Source organism: Artemia sp. Qi Xiang Cuo, chromosome 6, assembly GCF_049724085.1.
Source record: "Artemia sp. Qi Xiang Cuo chromosome 6, ASM4972408v1, whole genome shotgun sequence".
In the NCBI taxonomy this organism is placed as follows: Eukaryota; Metazoa; Arthropoda; class Branchiopoda; order Anostraca; family Artemiidae; genus Artemia; species Artemia sp. Qi Xiang Cuo.
This window is the reverse complement of record NC_142799.1, coordinates 82504791-82521172: the sequence shown is the minus strand read 5'-3', so window position 1 is coordinate 82521172 and position 16382 is coordinate 82504791. Positions and strand designations below refer to the sequence as shown.

The window sequence follows — 16382 nt, the reverse complement described above, 5'->3', positions numbered from 1 at the left end:
GGGGCCCCCCTGTGCTTAGCCTAGGGGGCCTCAATTTACTGAACTTCTTATGTTTATTAGCAAATCGACTAGTATGCTAATGCGTATGCCACATATTAGGAGAATTTCTCCCTAATATTGGTCTAAATTGTCTAGAAATAATTACAAACAAATAAACTTTGAAATGGGGATACGCCCATTTATTTACATAGCAAAACAGGTACCTTACTTTAATATTTCTTCTTTAATATTTCTGACAATCGCTGTATATGTGATTGAAATCTTGACTTTTGTACCTGTCTTCAGTGTCTAAATAAATGGACTTATCCCCATTTCAACGTTTATTTGTTCGTCATAGAAAGGCAGTGTGGGCTGGGAAAAGGATACCTAGTTTAAGGTATTACCTAGAAATAACTGAAAATTATTAGCCTACAAAATAAACTTTTCCCGGCCCCTCTCCCGGGAAAAAATCTGACTTTCTTATTCTCACTATGGAGTGGACCTTTATGCGCCTACTGTTCGACACTGAAATGTTCCAACCTTTCAAAAAATTCAGGGACCCCCTGTGATTAGCCTAGGACCTAGACATAGGCAAATTCAGCCCTGTGCGAAGTTCTTTTATATTTTCTATATTTGGGCTGTGGAGACAAGTACGCAGCGGAAAGAAGTTTTTTTTCTCATTGTTCCTTCCTGAAATCGCAAGATTCTTGTGAAACTTTGAGCCATTTCTTTTATTTTCTACAAAATTTGTCTATTCTTGTTTTTTAAGCAATCCCCCCCCGTAATTTCAGGCTGCCCTGGAACCAACTCCCCCATATGCTCATGTTCTTGAGCCAACGAAGGTTACCACTGATGGTAGCTCTGGTCATAGACTCGCCGTCCCGCCAAAAATTGTTTGTTCCGAGCGAATTCATGAAATTATTTCAAGGAAAATCATATTTTTAAAAATTGGGCTATAAAAATGTTGGGAAAATGTGTAAATTCTAAGTAAAATAAACCCTTGGGCGATTTGCATAACCTCCCTGTGTGATAGCAAATAGAACATTTTAATTCAAAGAACTGAGATGAATCAAATCTTGTATAAAGTTATGGGAATGGATTCTTTCATTGCCATCACCTACAACTAGGACAATAGCTAAAATAGCAAGTAAATTAATAATACTTTTCATTTTCGGCTTGGTTTATCTTTCATCTTTATATCGTAATAATGTGTTTCTCCTTCGTCCTCTTTCTCTCTATCGCTTTTTCTTTCTCTCACTCCTTAATTCTTTCTCTCTCTCTTTCTCTCTGTCTCTCCGGCTATCTGAGATGTAGTTGTCATTCTCGGGATTCTTATTGTCCGATCCTAATGATGAACCAGGAAGACATCAATTACACTGTCTGAATCCAATTGTGAATGAATTTTCCAATTCAAAGAGCCACGGCACATCAACTACAGTTAATTGTTATGATACATGTAGTTAAACAATAGCAACATACATTTCTCAAGGTTCGAATTTCTTTTAGTTTGACTTAAAGATGCAATTAAAAAAGCCTGTGTTGAATTTGCAACAAACCTGGGAAATTCCACTGAAAGACCTTTAATGGAATCCGTGAATAGTTGCTAAAATGATCTGTTGAAAAAGAAAAAAACATTGAAAGAAAAATTGCTGCAATCTGAAAAATCACTGAATCATTACATAAGTAAACTTCTTTTCTGGAAAAATCCTATCGGATTGACTTTATTCTTTAATGAAGCAAATTATGATTGCATGTATTCGCTCTTTTGGCTATTAGTAAGGTGATGCACATTGGAAAGCTATCTTCCTGCCTGTTAAACAATTACTTGGCCTGGAACAGCATTAGTGTTGACTGTTTTTTCAAATACAAAGGTCTTGTCAAGACCTTCAGCACAAGGTATAAAGGTATTACTGGCCGTTTTTCCGTTCTTCTTTTGCACATCTTAAACATCCCTTTCCTGAATTAACAAGAAAGAGCAAAATGGACTGCGGGGCAGTTGGAAGCAATCAAAGGATATGAGAAATCATTTCGGCATTGCTTCACATCGGATTCCTCAATATAGGCTACTGTCATCGGCTTCAGATGAAGAGAAACAACCCTGCCTCTTGACATCCTTATGGCACTGTGAATATGGTCTCCCAGTTGGCAGGAATAAGTGGCATGGCTTGTCAAAACATCACTATTGACCGTTGCTTTCAAGCAAAAAAAGAAATCAAGGTGACTGTCTTTAACGCTATTTTTACACTCATACAAGCCGGTCTATCATTACATTCAGTTACAAATTTTATTCTGATTTAAAAGTTTCCATCATATTTATTCAATATCAAGCCCCTTTGTTGCAGACAAAAGATCTGTTTCAACATTGTCTCTAAACTTACCTTAGCGATCATACCAAAGATTGTATCAAACTGCAATTTCTCCATGGTTCTACTTCTACAAAAAAAAAAAAAAAAAAAATAAATCCCCTTACAGAACGCGTTAAACTCTTATAGAACCCAGTGAAAGAACCCCTCTGAGGAAGTTGTGTTATGCCATTCTTATCTGAAAAATACGGGCTGTCGCTCGACGCTCGCTCTTTACCATGTTGCGGCTATTGTTGCAACTGTAATGTACCCAAAAAAACTGAAAAAAGCTGTATGCTGTATTGGAGTCAGGGAAACACATTTTCCTTTTCTACTTTTAATTACTGTATTAACACATTTAAATACAAAATAGACCCCCCGGGTCCATTTTATGCCTGTGCATACCTGAAAACCACAATTTTCTGAGAAATATCTTGGTTGTATCAAGATCATGAATTTTTCAAGCCAGCATCATATTTCTGTCAGTGTTGTGACGTTGAGCCATGAAAATTAAGAAGCAAAACTAATACGCTAAATTTGACAACACTGTTTATCCGTATCAATTCGAACATTAAGAATCGTTTGATTCTTAATGAAACGCTTCACAAAAGTTCAGAGCTTAGATTATGGTTAATATAAATTTAGAAGTTTTTGAATTTTAATCAAGGATCTAAATATCCTTGGATTCAATTTGAAATTTTCTTAGACTATGCTGATTGAAATTTTTTTATAGAATTGGGATAGTCTACAGAGCGTATTGGCTATTCTAAAAATATTTTTTTTTTTTTTGTCTCTGGTCCGAAGTAAAGCCAAATGAAAAAAAAGAGATAAGGGGTATACATAAAATACAACTATAATATTATTTGTGTTTTTATAAACTTCGTGATTTTTCTGGGTAACAGTTGGTGGCACTGACTGCTTTTTCCAGGAACAATCTGTTCCGTGTGAAAGTAGGTTTCTAAGATTTTGTTTCTATCCAGTTATATTTATTTTTTATTGCGAGAGGGTTGTTTTGTTAATTTTCGATTTGTATTTGTTGTATTTTTAGTTGGAAGCTAGGACTTTTTATTTGACCCTCTATGTATTTTCACCTCCTCCCCAACTTCAATTTTTAAATTTTCTTTTGGTGTTTTTATTTAAAAATTCAAAACAAACATAAACATTTCCTCCCTGACTTAGGCTAAATATTGAAAATCATAACTTACGTCAAATATTGGGGCATATTCTCTGGTCGAGGTGCAAATCTAGTATACCATGGTCTTAAGGGAGGTGCCGCAATAGTTTTATTTTCAGCATCTCCATCTGTATCTCGATGCTGGACTGCTCTCCTTCGTGTATTAGTCTGATTTGCTGTATATTCACATATTGCTCTTGGAACACAATCGAAGGAGTCGACTTCTTTCACAACTGCTGCGACTCTTTCCAGATAACCAAGTCCGAGTCCGTTACTGTAACAAGATCAAATTGATTTATCAAGATTTAGCCTTCGGCTCTTAAATGCGATCTTGAACGATTTTTGTGCGTTTTAAGTTTTAATCTTGCGTCACGCTTAATTTTTTCTTGGCAAATTTTTCATTTATTTAATGCCTATTTGATTCTTCTGTATCACCACTGTGGCAAAATAGGTTCCTGCATGTCACTTCCAGACCACTGAGATAATTACCAGAAACTGTTTGCTAAGCTTTTCTAAAAACGGGTTTGAATTTGGAGGGGAGTATTCTCACCCTATATTTTGCAAAATATCTTTTTTAAGGGAATTTTCATCGAAAAATTTCTTGTTTTGGAATTTCCATTCAAAAAATTGAGAAACGAAAAAATTTCCCCCTCCCTAGATTTTGAAAAATACATTTTGCCCCCCTCTCGAAATTTTGGGAATTGATCCGACTGTACTCTTGGAAGGAGAAGCAGCACGGCAATGTATATGCTCAGTTATAATTGGGACCTCCTTTTCTACATTATCCAGCTAATCCACCCTATGAGAACAGCCATGGACATGGGGTACGTAAATAGGGGGTTTGGGGTTCACCATCAGTCTGAAATCCTAAATTGTCCCAAGCTTCTTATTCAAATTATAAAATTAATTTCTTTTATTATTACCCCCTTCTGAATAAAGTTCATGCGTACATCCCTGAGAAGAGTCAATAAGCTAGCCCCTATATGGCAACCTTCAACATTTTTTAATAGATTATTTAAACAGTTGCGTACGCAAAAAAGTTATCTAGAAGGAGATAACATATTTTTGAGGGAATTCCCACAAACAGATTTTGAGGGAGTATGGGGAGCATAGGAGCGAATGTTTCCCGCATGCGTCAGCAGGATCCTGATCATACTGGGTTTTACATCGAAAACTGATGCAAAATCCCGCTGTTTTAAGCTCGGAAACTTGTCCGACTTCTAAAGCCTCACCATAAAGAGTCCAGTCATGTTAGGGACTAACTTATGGCTCATTAGTTTAATGAGTCCAAGCGTAGCTGTATACTATTAATGAGGCACTTAAGTGTATCACTAATTGTATATTACACAGCTATTCAACTGAAAAAGTGCGGTTAAACATAGAGTTTACAGTGGAGACAAATAATTTAAATTACTACTATTAGTTAACAGTTACTATAATTATACGCTATATTTAAACTAACTTCTTTGTTGCGAAATAGAACGCTTGTTAATCGCCAGTTTCAAGTTGCTGAACAGAACTACTTAGAAATTTTAAAGCACATTGGGATAATGCTTTAAATTGAATCTTTTCTGCTATTGATAAATACAGACAAAATCTTAGGGAAGACTTCATGGATCAAACCCGAGGATCCAGGAGGCAATGCCCCTGAGAAAGAGGAGAATAATATAAATAAACTTGAATTTGAGACCAAGAACCCAGTATCTTTGCCTGTTTTGTCCTCGGGTCTATTTAAAATCAAGTAATTTTTAGCTCAATAAGAATATCACTAAGTTCTATACCCACACCTGGTGAAGTATATTCCCTGGGTTGGGCACTGAGCTGGAAACTAAAATGTTACTACCTTATTATAGTTTTTTGGCCTTTTGCGATACTTCTTTCTCCAAAGTATTGGACTGTAGAGACCATAATATTCAATGTCAAAACATTTAAGAAAAAATACGAAATGCAAAAATCTTCTTTTGAGGTTTCGCTTAAGACCTAGGCAGCTGTGATAATTCAAAGCGCGACATACGCCATTTTGTACCTTTTCAAGAGAGCCAAAAAGCGGAAAAAAGTTTTCCCATGGCGTATATCTCTTTTTCATTCTCAAATTTTGTCCACGTACAAAATGGTGTATGTCTCTTTTTTATATTCAAATTTTGCCCAGGTAAAAAAGTGGCGTATGTCTCTTTTTTATTTTTGTAACGACGACACATACATAACTCATTTTTGACCAAAATGGCATATATCGCCTTTTTAATTATCCCAGTTGTCGGACGGCTGTGAGGTAGATTAAAAGTGATGCATATCTTTTTGTACCTTTTTGTATGAGATAGGACTATTCTGACTGCACCATTCGATTGCTCGTGCTAAGTTTACCAACTACACATACAGAACTCATTTTTGACCAAAATGGTATGTGTCGTCTTTTAATTATCACAGCCGTAGGGGTCAAGGGCATACAAAAAATAACTGAGAGATTTTCTATTTGCCAAAGAAACGCCTTGGTTGTTTAGTGACCGAAATATATAGCCGTGTCTTAGCAGTACCCAAATAGGAAGATTATTCTTTTTTATCAGCTTCATTCTTTCATTCATTCATTCTTTTATTTCATTTCATTCTTTCATTTTATTCATTCTTTTTTGCCAGCTTCATTTTTACCAGCCGTGTCTTAGCAGCACCTTAATCAGAAGATTATTCTTTTTGCCAGCTTCATTCACTCATTCATTCTTTCATTTTATTTCATTTCATTTATTCCTTTTTGCCAGCTTCATTTTTTCATTCATTCATTCTTTCATTTCATTTTATTCATTCTTTTTTGCCAGCCGTGTCTCAGCAGCACCTGAACAGGAAGATTATTCTTTTTTGCCAGCTTCGTTCTTTCGTTCATTCATTCTTTCATTTTATTTCATTTAATCTTTTTTGCCAGCTTCATTTTTGCCAGACGTGTCTAAGCACCACCTGAGTCGGAAGATTATTCTTTTTTGCCAGGTTCATTCTTTCATTCATTCATTCTTTCATTTTATTTCATTCATTCTTTTTTGCCAGCTTCATTCTTTCATTCGTTCATTCTTTCATTTCATTTCATTCTTTCATTTAATTCATTCTTTTTTGCCAGCCGTGTCTCAGCAGCACCTGAACAGGAAGATTATTCTTTTTTGCCAGCTTCATTCTTTCATTTTATTCTTTCATTTCAATTATTCTTTTTTTCCAGCTTTTTTGTTAGCTTCATATTCTTTTCTATTGCACTTCACTTCTATGTGTATTCAGATTTCCCAACCCACTTTTACATCCGGTAGCATAAGATCAAATCCTGGAACAATCCCCCTTTACAATAAAGAGAAACGTGAAAATCGACATAATTGGCCCCAACGATTATAAAATCTTTAATAATGGGGTGTAATAAAATTTAAAGCCTTGACATAATTTTGACTAATTATGAGAAAGATCGCTTTCTCGAAATGGATAAAGTATATAGTGTCATAAGTTAGACAGAAGTAATCGTAAAAATTATGTTTTTAACTACTTAATGCCATTTTGGGGATTTTAGTCAAAATTTAATTGTGTTCCTTAACTCACTTCTCGTTGTTTAAATAATTTCAAAATTAGTATGAGCTTAAAAACCTGTTGACAACAGTTTTTGTTAAATAAAAATCGGCGGAAAAATAAGCCTTTGAATAACGCAATCCAAATATTAAATTGATGACGCATGTGTTGTTTGACTGATTAATGACAGTGCAAAGTACAATCAGTCGTAGCTTTAAAAAAATGTGTAGTGCCTGCTTACGCTAGTGCTTCTGAAGCTATTTTGTTCCATGTCCCTACATCTGAAAAAAGATATCGTCTCTCTTTAAAATGCCCAGTAATAACAGCGACAAATAATATTGGGGGTATAAGGAGCCTGGGATTCCCAGGATGGAATATACTTATCCGGACTATCTGCAGTGGCGTCATTTGGGAAGGAAGTTGCCCCCTCCCAAATAATTTTGAGAAAAGAATTATTGTATATCCCATTCCCCTTGACTCGCCGGATGTATACCCCTCTTGCCCCCTCAATAAAAATGCTGAAGCTGAACCCCTGACTACCTGTGTTGTGCTCGTTGACAGGAAATGATGAACACACTCTTGGAAAATATTGGCTAGTTCTTAAAGCAGTGGCGAAATTTCGTCAAAGTCCTGGGGGGGGGGCGATTTCCCCACGTCAAGTTAAAATGACAGTGAAAAATAAAAAATGAGCCATATAGCCTAGTGTTATAAAGGCAAAGGTATACCAAAGTATAAACACATACTGAACTGAACGTTAAACGTTCAGTTTACAAAGTATAAACACATACTGAACGTTCAGTATGTGTTTATACTTTGAGGTATACTAAAGAAAACTGATCTGTTTCTGTGGATGCTTGAATTACGAAGGCCTTTCTTAGTTTTGAGGAGATTCTTGACAATGCTAAATTTCAGCAGGGGAAACAAACTGGGATCTGAGGGGGGGGGCAGTTGCACCCTGCCCCATAGCAAATTACGCCCCTGTCTTGAAGGTCTTAAGCATTCAAATGAAGCAGATCTTCATGGCTAATAAAGTTTAGGCGTTAAAAATTCTAAGATAGTTTTCTTGGTACTGGTCTATTAGCTGGGAGACCCCGCAAGAAAGATAAAAACCTGTTAGTCTGCAATGATAAGTGATTGAATGAACAAGGATGTTAAAATAACAATTTAGGATTTCCCAGTGACCAAAAAGATGCAGTTAAATTTTTGAAGGATAAAGAGTTGTTGTCCAAAACAAAACCTAACCTAAACTTGTAAATTTTATAATTTTGTTCATAAACTATTATATTTTATCCTATTTTGCTTTATTTTAGTACCCCTCTTTTATTCAGCGTCTCATAGGAATTACCGGGTATCTGTCTCGCGTGTTGCAGACTAACAGGTTTTAATCCTATCTGATCTTCACGTTCTCGCCTGGTCTTCCAGCTAATAGAACAGTACCGTTTTCTTTTGCTCAGCAGGGAATTTAAGACTTCCGTAGCTTCGATTGGGCATTCCCCCCTTCGATTTTTTGCCACTACAGATTTTAAAAAATAGCTTTTTTAGGGTATTTTGATTGAGAAAAAACATAAATTTGCTTCCCCAACTTAGATTTTGGAAATATATTTTGCCTCCTTTCCCCTAAATTTCTGTGAATTGGCACCACTGTAAGACTCCTCTTCTTTTTTTAGTGAGGGCCACTTAGCAGAAAAATTTGAAAAAAATTGAAGAAAAATTAAATCTCATGAGTCGCTAACTCTGTTTTTCAAAAACATAATTCTTATGATTTGAAGGGAATTTTAATTCATACTAGAAAAAAAAATTCTCACCTTAGAAGTCGAATGGTGTTTATAAGATTGTATGTATATCCTGGAAGTCCGAGAGAACTAAAGCTATTTCCAAATCCTTGCCTCTTTGTTCTTTTTCTTTCTCCATTATTACTAATCAATAAATCCTTCCAATCGATATTTCGTTTAACTCTTTTATCACCAAATTCATCAGCACTTTCGAAAACATCTCCGTCAACGTTAAACTGCCGCTGCAAAGTACCAGACCGTCTCAATTCCCTTAGAAACAATTCAACCCCCTCCTCAAGACCTGCTTCGGTTAGACTTGAATCTTCTGAGGATGAGAGGGCAAAGAGAAGAAAAAATAGTAGTCGCTTTAACATTATGCACGTATGTCACATTCGACTGATTATTTAACAGTGAAAGCATATAGCAGCACTTTCGTTTTCGTATATCAGATCGGGTACTTTTTACATATCAAGGTGTCAGAGGCGGCAAAGGGCTCGACGGGTCTTACTGGATTATGGAATGACCAGCATGTATTTAAGTAAATAAACACATGCTCCGGTGATTTGGTGTCGTTATTTGCTGCATGTGTCAGTATTTGCTAGCACTTACTGAATTATTGCAAGTTTTCGTGATTTGATGCACATATGCAAATATCGGGCTGAAAGTTACACTGAACGAGATGGTTGAGTCAGTTTGAACGCTGATGGCTGAACTTCAATACCAGAGCTAAAAAAATATTTCAATACATTTTTTCCATCAAAATAAAATGAACTGTCTAATTTTTGCGGTAAGTGGCGTTCACCCCTCCTCCCGGAAAATACCTCCCCCCACAGAAAATACCTCCTGGAAAACACCCCCGCGGAAAATAACCCCCGGAAAACACCCCCGCGGAAAATCCCCCCGGAAAATAACCACATACACCCTGTGGATCATATAGAAAAATAGAGAATGATGGAGTTTAATAGAAAAAACAAAACAAAAAGATGTAAAAAAAATCCGTGAAAGAGACTATGTTAATACAAAACGAACAGAAATTATTTTTTTTTTTTAATGTTTCAACAAAACAAGTTTGTCAAAGAAAAGTAAAGAGCTCGATTAAGTCAAAAATGAGTAGGAATAAATTCAAATAATTTGCCAAGCTACTACCACAAATCGGGGTTTTACCATTTCGACTAACCGTCACAAGCACTAAACGTCATAACATCGACAAAAAAATTTTAAGTTTATATAATGTAATAAGTATATAATAGTTTATAAATAAATTTCGGCTATATGTTTGCACATCAGGGGGTGGCAGTAAAGCATAGCATATATTAAATACCTAATCTAACCTAAGTACCTTTTCTCCCCTAAACCCCAAAAAACAAAAGTTTTTAAATTTTATATGTTATGACGGTTAGTGGTTCTGACGGATTGTTTTGTCGACGTTGTGACAGATTTTGACGATGTCCTGACGTTAGTGGTCCTGGCGGTTAGATGTTATGACGGCTTCCTCCACAAATCACTATCAATAAACAAATTAAACCCAAAACAAACAGAAATTACAATAAATAACCGAGTCAAACTCAAAACGAGCCAAAATGAGCCTCGTAGAATTTGACAACGTTTTCGACCGTAAAAACTAAAACAATACGGTAAGCCTTTCTTGGTTCCCAAAGCCAACTATGCTTTCAAAGGAAAGGTAAACCTTCTAAAACTTTTTGTGCCATATGTTTTTAACCTAATTTTGATGATTTTTCGCCCACTTTTTTTCTTCTTTTTTAAAATTTAATTTCAACAGAAATTTTTAAGATGCTTATGGTATGTAGATTCCTCTTTTTCCCTTTCCTTAGCACTTCTCAGCGAAAGTAAAAAAAAAACACAACTCAAATAACATTCTCAAATTTGGGAAGCCCAATTTTCAGTGAGGGGTGTTTTCCGGGAGGGGTATTTTCCAACGGAGGGGGGGGGGCATTTCCCGGGATGTATTTGCCAGAAGGTATTTTCCGGGGGAGGATATTTTTCGCAGGGAAGGGGTATTTTCTGGGGAGGGGGGACGCCTAGAAGTAACTTTTGCTATACTTACCCTTGATTTTTTTCTAATTGCTGGTTAGTCGAAACAGAGTTGAAAGTCTAACTTTAAACAGAATGACCGATTTAGTGGTAAGTTTGACGGTGGTAAGTTCAAAGCCAGAACATGAACGAGACAAATAAATTAATGAAATGTGACAACAAAACTTCTCCATGGTAATTCTAAGATGCTGCTTTATATGCATTTCACCTGTTCTAAATTTTGATTTTAGTAATTTTTTTCATAAGTCTTAAAAAAGAAGAGGAACCTTAAAGAAAAAGAAGATGAAATAGGTGTTATGAGAGGGATGAAAAAGTTCTCCGTAATCTTAGCCATTGTTTACATCGGACATCAGGGTTGTAAATAGGTGAAAATCAAGTTGTGAAGTTTGAAATCGAAATAAAATGTAGAGGGTATAATACAAATATATCACAGAAACTCTTCTTTATTTTTAATGGTGTAAATAAAAAATCAGAGAAGAAATATTTTCTTTGTAACTTGAAAAACGAAAGATTTGGCTTTTACAGATCTTTGAGCTTAGGTTTGATTTAAACGTTTTTAATTAGATTTATTTCTTATTTGATTTAAATTGATTTCATTAATTATGATGAACTATTTTGATTAATTTGATTAAGTTTGATTATTTGATTTAAATTCGATTTTTTTGATTGGTTTGATTTAAATCTATCTTAGGAATGCTCCTGAGGCAAAGACACTAAATTTGGACTGAAAAAGGATACATTTTGCAAGTTAACAATTTATATATGAATAAGCCAGTAAATTTTTTTGTACGATTTGATTTATCAACCGCTTAAGCAGAACAAGAGAAGGCTATCTTCAAAAACCGATTCGCAGTTAAAATAAAAAGGTTTAACAAAAATATATCTGTTCTTATTCAGCCACGGCCAGGAGTCACTTTCTTTTTTGTTGATGTTACTTTTATACCCTTGCAAGACAAAACTGGATCTATTCAGGGGTCTTAAAACCAGTGTCTCAAGTTAAGTTTTTTTTTCTTTGCCTAGGAAATTAAATACGGATTACAAGTAGTATGCGCCTTCTGGATTTGCTCGGGGGTATAGCAATTTCTACGTTATTCTATAGAAGCTCTACACCTTTTCAAAGAGAGTGACTATCCCCATGTATATAGGTAATACTTCTACAGGGCAATACACCTTTTCCAAAAGAGTGAGTATAACTTGATTGGTGATTGTATTGGAATAAAAGGAATAGTTTTCTTTACAATTCATATTAGTAAGAGACTTGAACTCAAAAAGAATAGTCTATTTGAGAAGATAATAGTAGAGAAAATGAGTAGTGCATTTATATTATTGGAGATTAATGATGGAGCTGACAACAGCAGCAACGATATACGAGTACCCAATATGGCTCTGGAAATAACCGCTGGTTGTAGACTACGCCTTGAATGGGACACTGTGTATGCAAGATACATGATATCATTAAGCAAATTTAAACAGGACGAGCAGCTATGTTTTGCTGGAAAAGTAAATATTCGCCATATAAATAAATTTTAGTCAACAGTAAATGTCCTATCGAAATATATTGCTGAGAACAAAATGCATCAGTGAATATTATTATTGTAATTATGTTCAATAAAATTGTTTCTAAATCAATGGTTTTTTTTTCTTTCTATAGTAGACTAGCGTATATTTTTTAGAGTAGAAAAAATTCTGGTTAGTCTGAAGTTGATTGTGAGTGTTAGGACCAAAAAAAAAAGAAAAAAAAAGAAAAAAAAAGAAAATGGATGGATTCGAGAAAGAGCGAATCATGGGGAATCTAGTTCTTATGGAAAAACGTTTGATTCTAGATGACGATTTTCTAGAGCAGACTATTCAAAGGAATGTATTCTCTCGGGGAATTCTTTATGGTATAATAAAAAGTGATTCTCCGTCATTAGACTATTGCATGAAGCTTCTAGGCCGTGGTCCAAACGCATTTACCCAATTAATTGATCTATTAATCAAAACATAGCAAAATGGTATTGTGTATATACTTTCAAACACTGTTTGTGAAATTTTGGACTTTTTGTCGTGATAAAGAGGGTGCTCAAGGATTGTTTACTCCTCTCTCTCTCTCTATCTCAGACAATTTTGATGTTGCTAGCTCAGTTTCATTGTGGCAGTGAGAGTGTTAACACGTGACAAAATGTTCCATACATGTCCGTTATGTATGTACACACTGGGCAACTGGTCATCATGTGAGAATTGCACAATGATCGATGATTATGATGAAAAGTGTAGATTATGTAGCTCGTGTAAATTGCATAGAGGATTTGCTGTACAAATTAAAGGTTGTAATTCTTGTCTTGAAGAAGTATGTGACGCTCATCCTAGAGGGCACGTATGCTCCAATTGTCACTATGATAAATGTAAGCAGTGGGAGAATACATATCCCGGTATGATTGGAAAGAATCCTAGCTGTGATTTTAGTTTATTGCTACGAGATTGGTATCGTCGTGGTTTTAGATTGTTCTGGGAGGAGGAACCGGGTCAACAATTCAACTGTTTGAACAACAAAAGAATATGGTTTCTACGTCATCGTTATGAAGACAATGGGTTTTATGATTATAAGCCTACTGATTTTTATTTGACTGTGACGGAATGTGATTCGACACTTGAGGACACTGTTTGTGAAAGTGCTTCAAATAAACCAATTGAAACATGTGAATTTTATAGAATGAATGAGAATAGTATCATTGACTATACAAAGAGATATGACAAGAGCGAAGTCACACTCCACTGTAGAAAATGTGACCCTGACATTTCAGTACATCAGGATCAGTACACTGTGAATTCAGATAATCTACCTGCACTAGTTATTGTCGACAAATACCTAGCAGTGGATTCAATCTAAAAAGCAGAAAAGTCATTTCATCACGTATATAAATTTTTTTTTATTAATAAACAATTTAACATGCATTTCTGAACATTTTATTCTTAGGGTACTGAAATCAATATTAAATAAGCTTGTAAGTATATTCTCCACTAGAAAGTCGTTCAATCGAGGTAAGTCAACGTAGATGTTGAAAAAATGCTTGTAGGTGTAGCCACGACATCTGAAAATGAAAAGAGTAGTGCATGAAAGCCACATGTCTTAGTCGTTAAATCCTGTACTCTTCGTTGATTTTGAATAAAGGTTTTCCCACTGCTTTCAATAAAGTTGCTGATGTATGGAGCGTAGAATTTATACGATAGGCCAAGAGGATCAAAAAATTCAATATTCTTCGCTGTTTGAAAGATGCATAGTCATTGGCCGGTCTGCAAAGTCGATGGCAACATTTCAGAATGTTGGGCTAGGCTTAGGCAACGAATAGGTACTATTTGAAAGATAAAAATGGCTTTAAACAATTGTTTTGCCTGTTATTTCAAGCAAATTTATGGTCCTATGTCAATTTTAAATTCTTGGTCAACCTTCTTAAGACCATAGGCGGGTCTGCCTTGTTTGCCTCTTGTTTGAATTCTTGATCAGCATGCCTAAGACTCTAGGCAGGGGCCCTCTCAGACACTCCAGAACATCATAGGATTGCATATTAGTGCTTATAAAGGTATTCCAAGCATGTACCTACACCTTAGCTAACGCTTTTTTACATTAGAGACAAATCTCTAACTTCGTGACAAATCTCTAACTTAGACACAAATCTCTAATTTAGAGATATGTCACGTCAACCTAGCGTGCCGAACATGTTCCCCCTCAACAGGGTCTTCTAGGCTCAAGGCTCTAGGCAGGCATGCCTTTCCAAAAACTAACCTGACAAGTATGTGTCCAATAAGAGAGTCATTCATACTCCTGCCATTTACCCGTGCCCCAGTCATTTAAACATTTGCCTCTCAATTACTTGGACTATCTGTCTTGGCTTTCTCTGTCTACAATTACCCAGCCAGTCTTGATGCAACCGATTGCCCAAAATACTTGGTAAATTCAATTCAAAATCAATGGACTCGAATTGAATTTATCAAGTATTTTGGGCAATCTGTGGCATTTCGCCACTGGTAAATGATGAAACAGCCAAGACTACGATAGTCCAAGTAATGAGATGTTAATACGTAGATGGTCTGGGGCACAATGAAGTATGAATGACTCTGTATTGGACACATACTTGTCAGGTTAGCTTTTGGAAATGCCATGCCAGACCTTGAGCCTAGAAGCCCTGTTGAGCGGACATGTTCAGACACTGATCGACGTGACATATCTCTAAATTGAGATTTGTGTCTAAGTTAGAGATTTGTCACGAAATTAGAGATTTGTCTCTAATGTAAAAGCGTTAGCTCAAGGTGTAGGTACATGCTTGGAACACCTTTATAAGCACTAATATGCAATCCTATGATGTTCATTGGGGTGTCTGAAGCCACCTGCCTAGAGTCTTAGGCATGCTGATCAGAATTCAAAAAGAGGTCAAACAAGGCAGACCACCTATGGTCTTAAGAAGGTTGACCAAGATTTAAAATTGACATAGGACCTAATTGCTTGAAATAACAGGCAAAACAATCGTTTAAAGCCATTTTTATCTTTCAAATAGTACCTATTCGTTGCCTAAGCTTAGCTCAACATTCTGAAAAATTTGAATTTTTCACACATTTTTTAAATTTTTGAGTCATTGCCGAGACTCTGGGCAAGTGAGGTGGGCACCTTCAAAAATTTGTCCCAACTTCCACTCTCGCCTTAGAACTTATTCACGGATACCTAAAACCGTGATTGTTGATTAGGGTATTGTTAACACTTGGAATTTTTTCAATGAAGTCCGAAGGTATGCAATAGGACTTGTACTGGGACATGTATGGATCCATACTAAATACGTTGATTATTTGGTTTGTGTTCATGGTGATAGGTCTAGTAGAACACTACCATCAGGCGTGTTTTCCCAATAGGTTTCAAATTGACTCAGTTATAGTAGCTTGATACTCTCAGTCAGAGCACCGGCAAATGTACACTCTAAACGTGCATTACTTGTTCGTACTATGCTCATATCCTGTGTGACTGACAGGTCTAAAACGATAACCCTATGATTTTTTGAAAACAATTATTAGGTTCTTCCATTTTCAAATAGTTGAGAGTCATGATCTCGCGATCGCATGGTCAACTCGTACAGACTTCTATAGGCTTTTTTGTCAAATGATAGAGTTTATAGTGGAATACCATTCACTTTGCACAAATGGCTAGATAGACCGAAAAAATTAAAATAATGGGGGGATTCAGTCCAGGATCTAACGGCACAGCCCCTCTTAACAAAGGCCAAAGCCAATTTTGATGGGATTTCTCCATTGATAAATGATGAATCTCTATAGCTACGAGAGCCGGTGGCACTGTGAGGCGGACTGGTAATCGTATGGGGGACAAGAAGTTTAATGGTGTTACCATTGGTTCTCAGCTTTTCCTCTGGCAATGCAACAGAACTTATAACCTGTTGTTTTTGGACAGGAAGAATTGCCGATGAGATAATGACAATTGCATCAGGTTCTGCAGGAAGTGTTTTTCTCAAAATGAAATTCGATGTTGCCATCTGTAACTTCATGTCAATCTTG

The 16382-nt window shown here is 35.9% G+C and overlaps 1 protein-coding gene across 1 annotated transcript in view; it reads right to left on the bottom strand.

Annotated features, from left to right (window-relative positions):
- Positions 1 to 9265, bottom strand: part of LOC148951667 (uncharacterized) — a 29141-nt gene extending 19876 nt beyond the window's left edge. Inside the window, exons 1-2 of the mRNA XM_089091255.1 lie at positions 8829 to 9265; positions 3527 to 3769 (exon numbers count right to left, since the gene is read on the bottom strand). Coding sequence (XP_088947381.1) covers positions 3527 to 3769; positions 8829 to 9169 — 584 coding nt within the window. The 5' untranslated portion in view covers positions 9170 to 9265. The remainder of the gene's footprint in view (positions 1 to 3526; positions 3770 to 8828) is intronic.
- Between the last annotated feature and the right edge of the window lie 7117 nt (positions 9266 to 16382).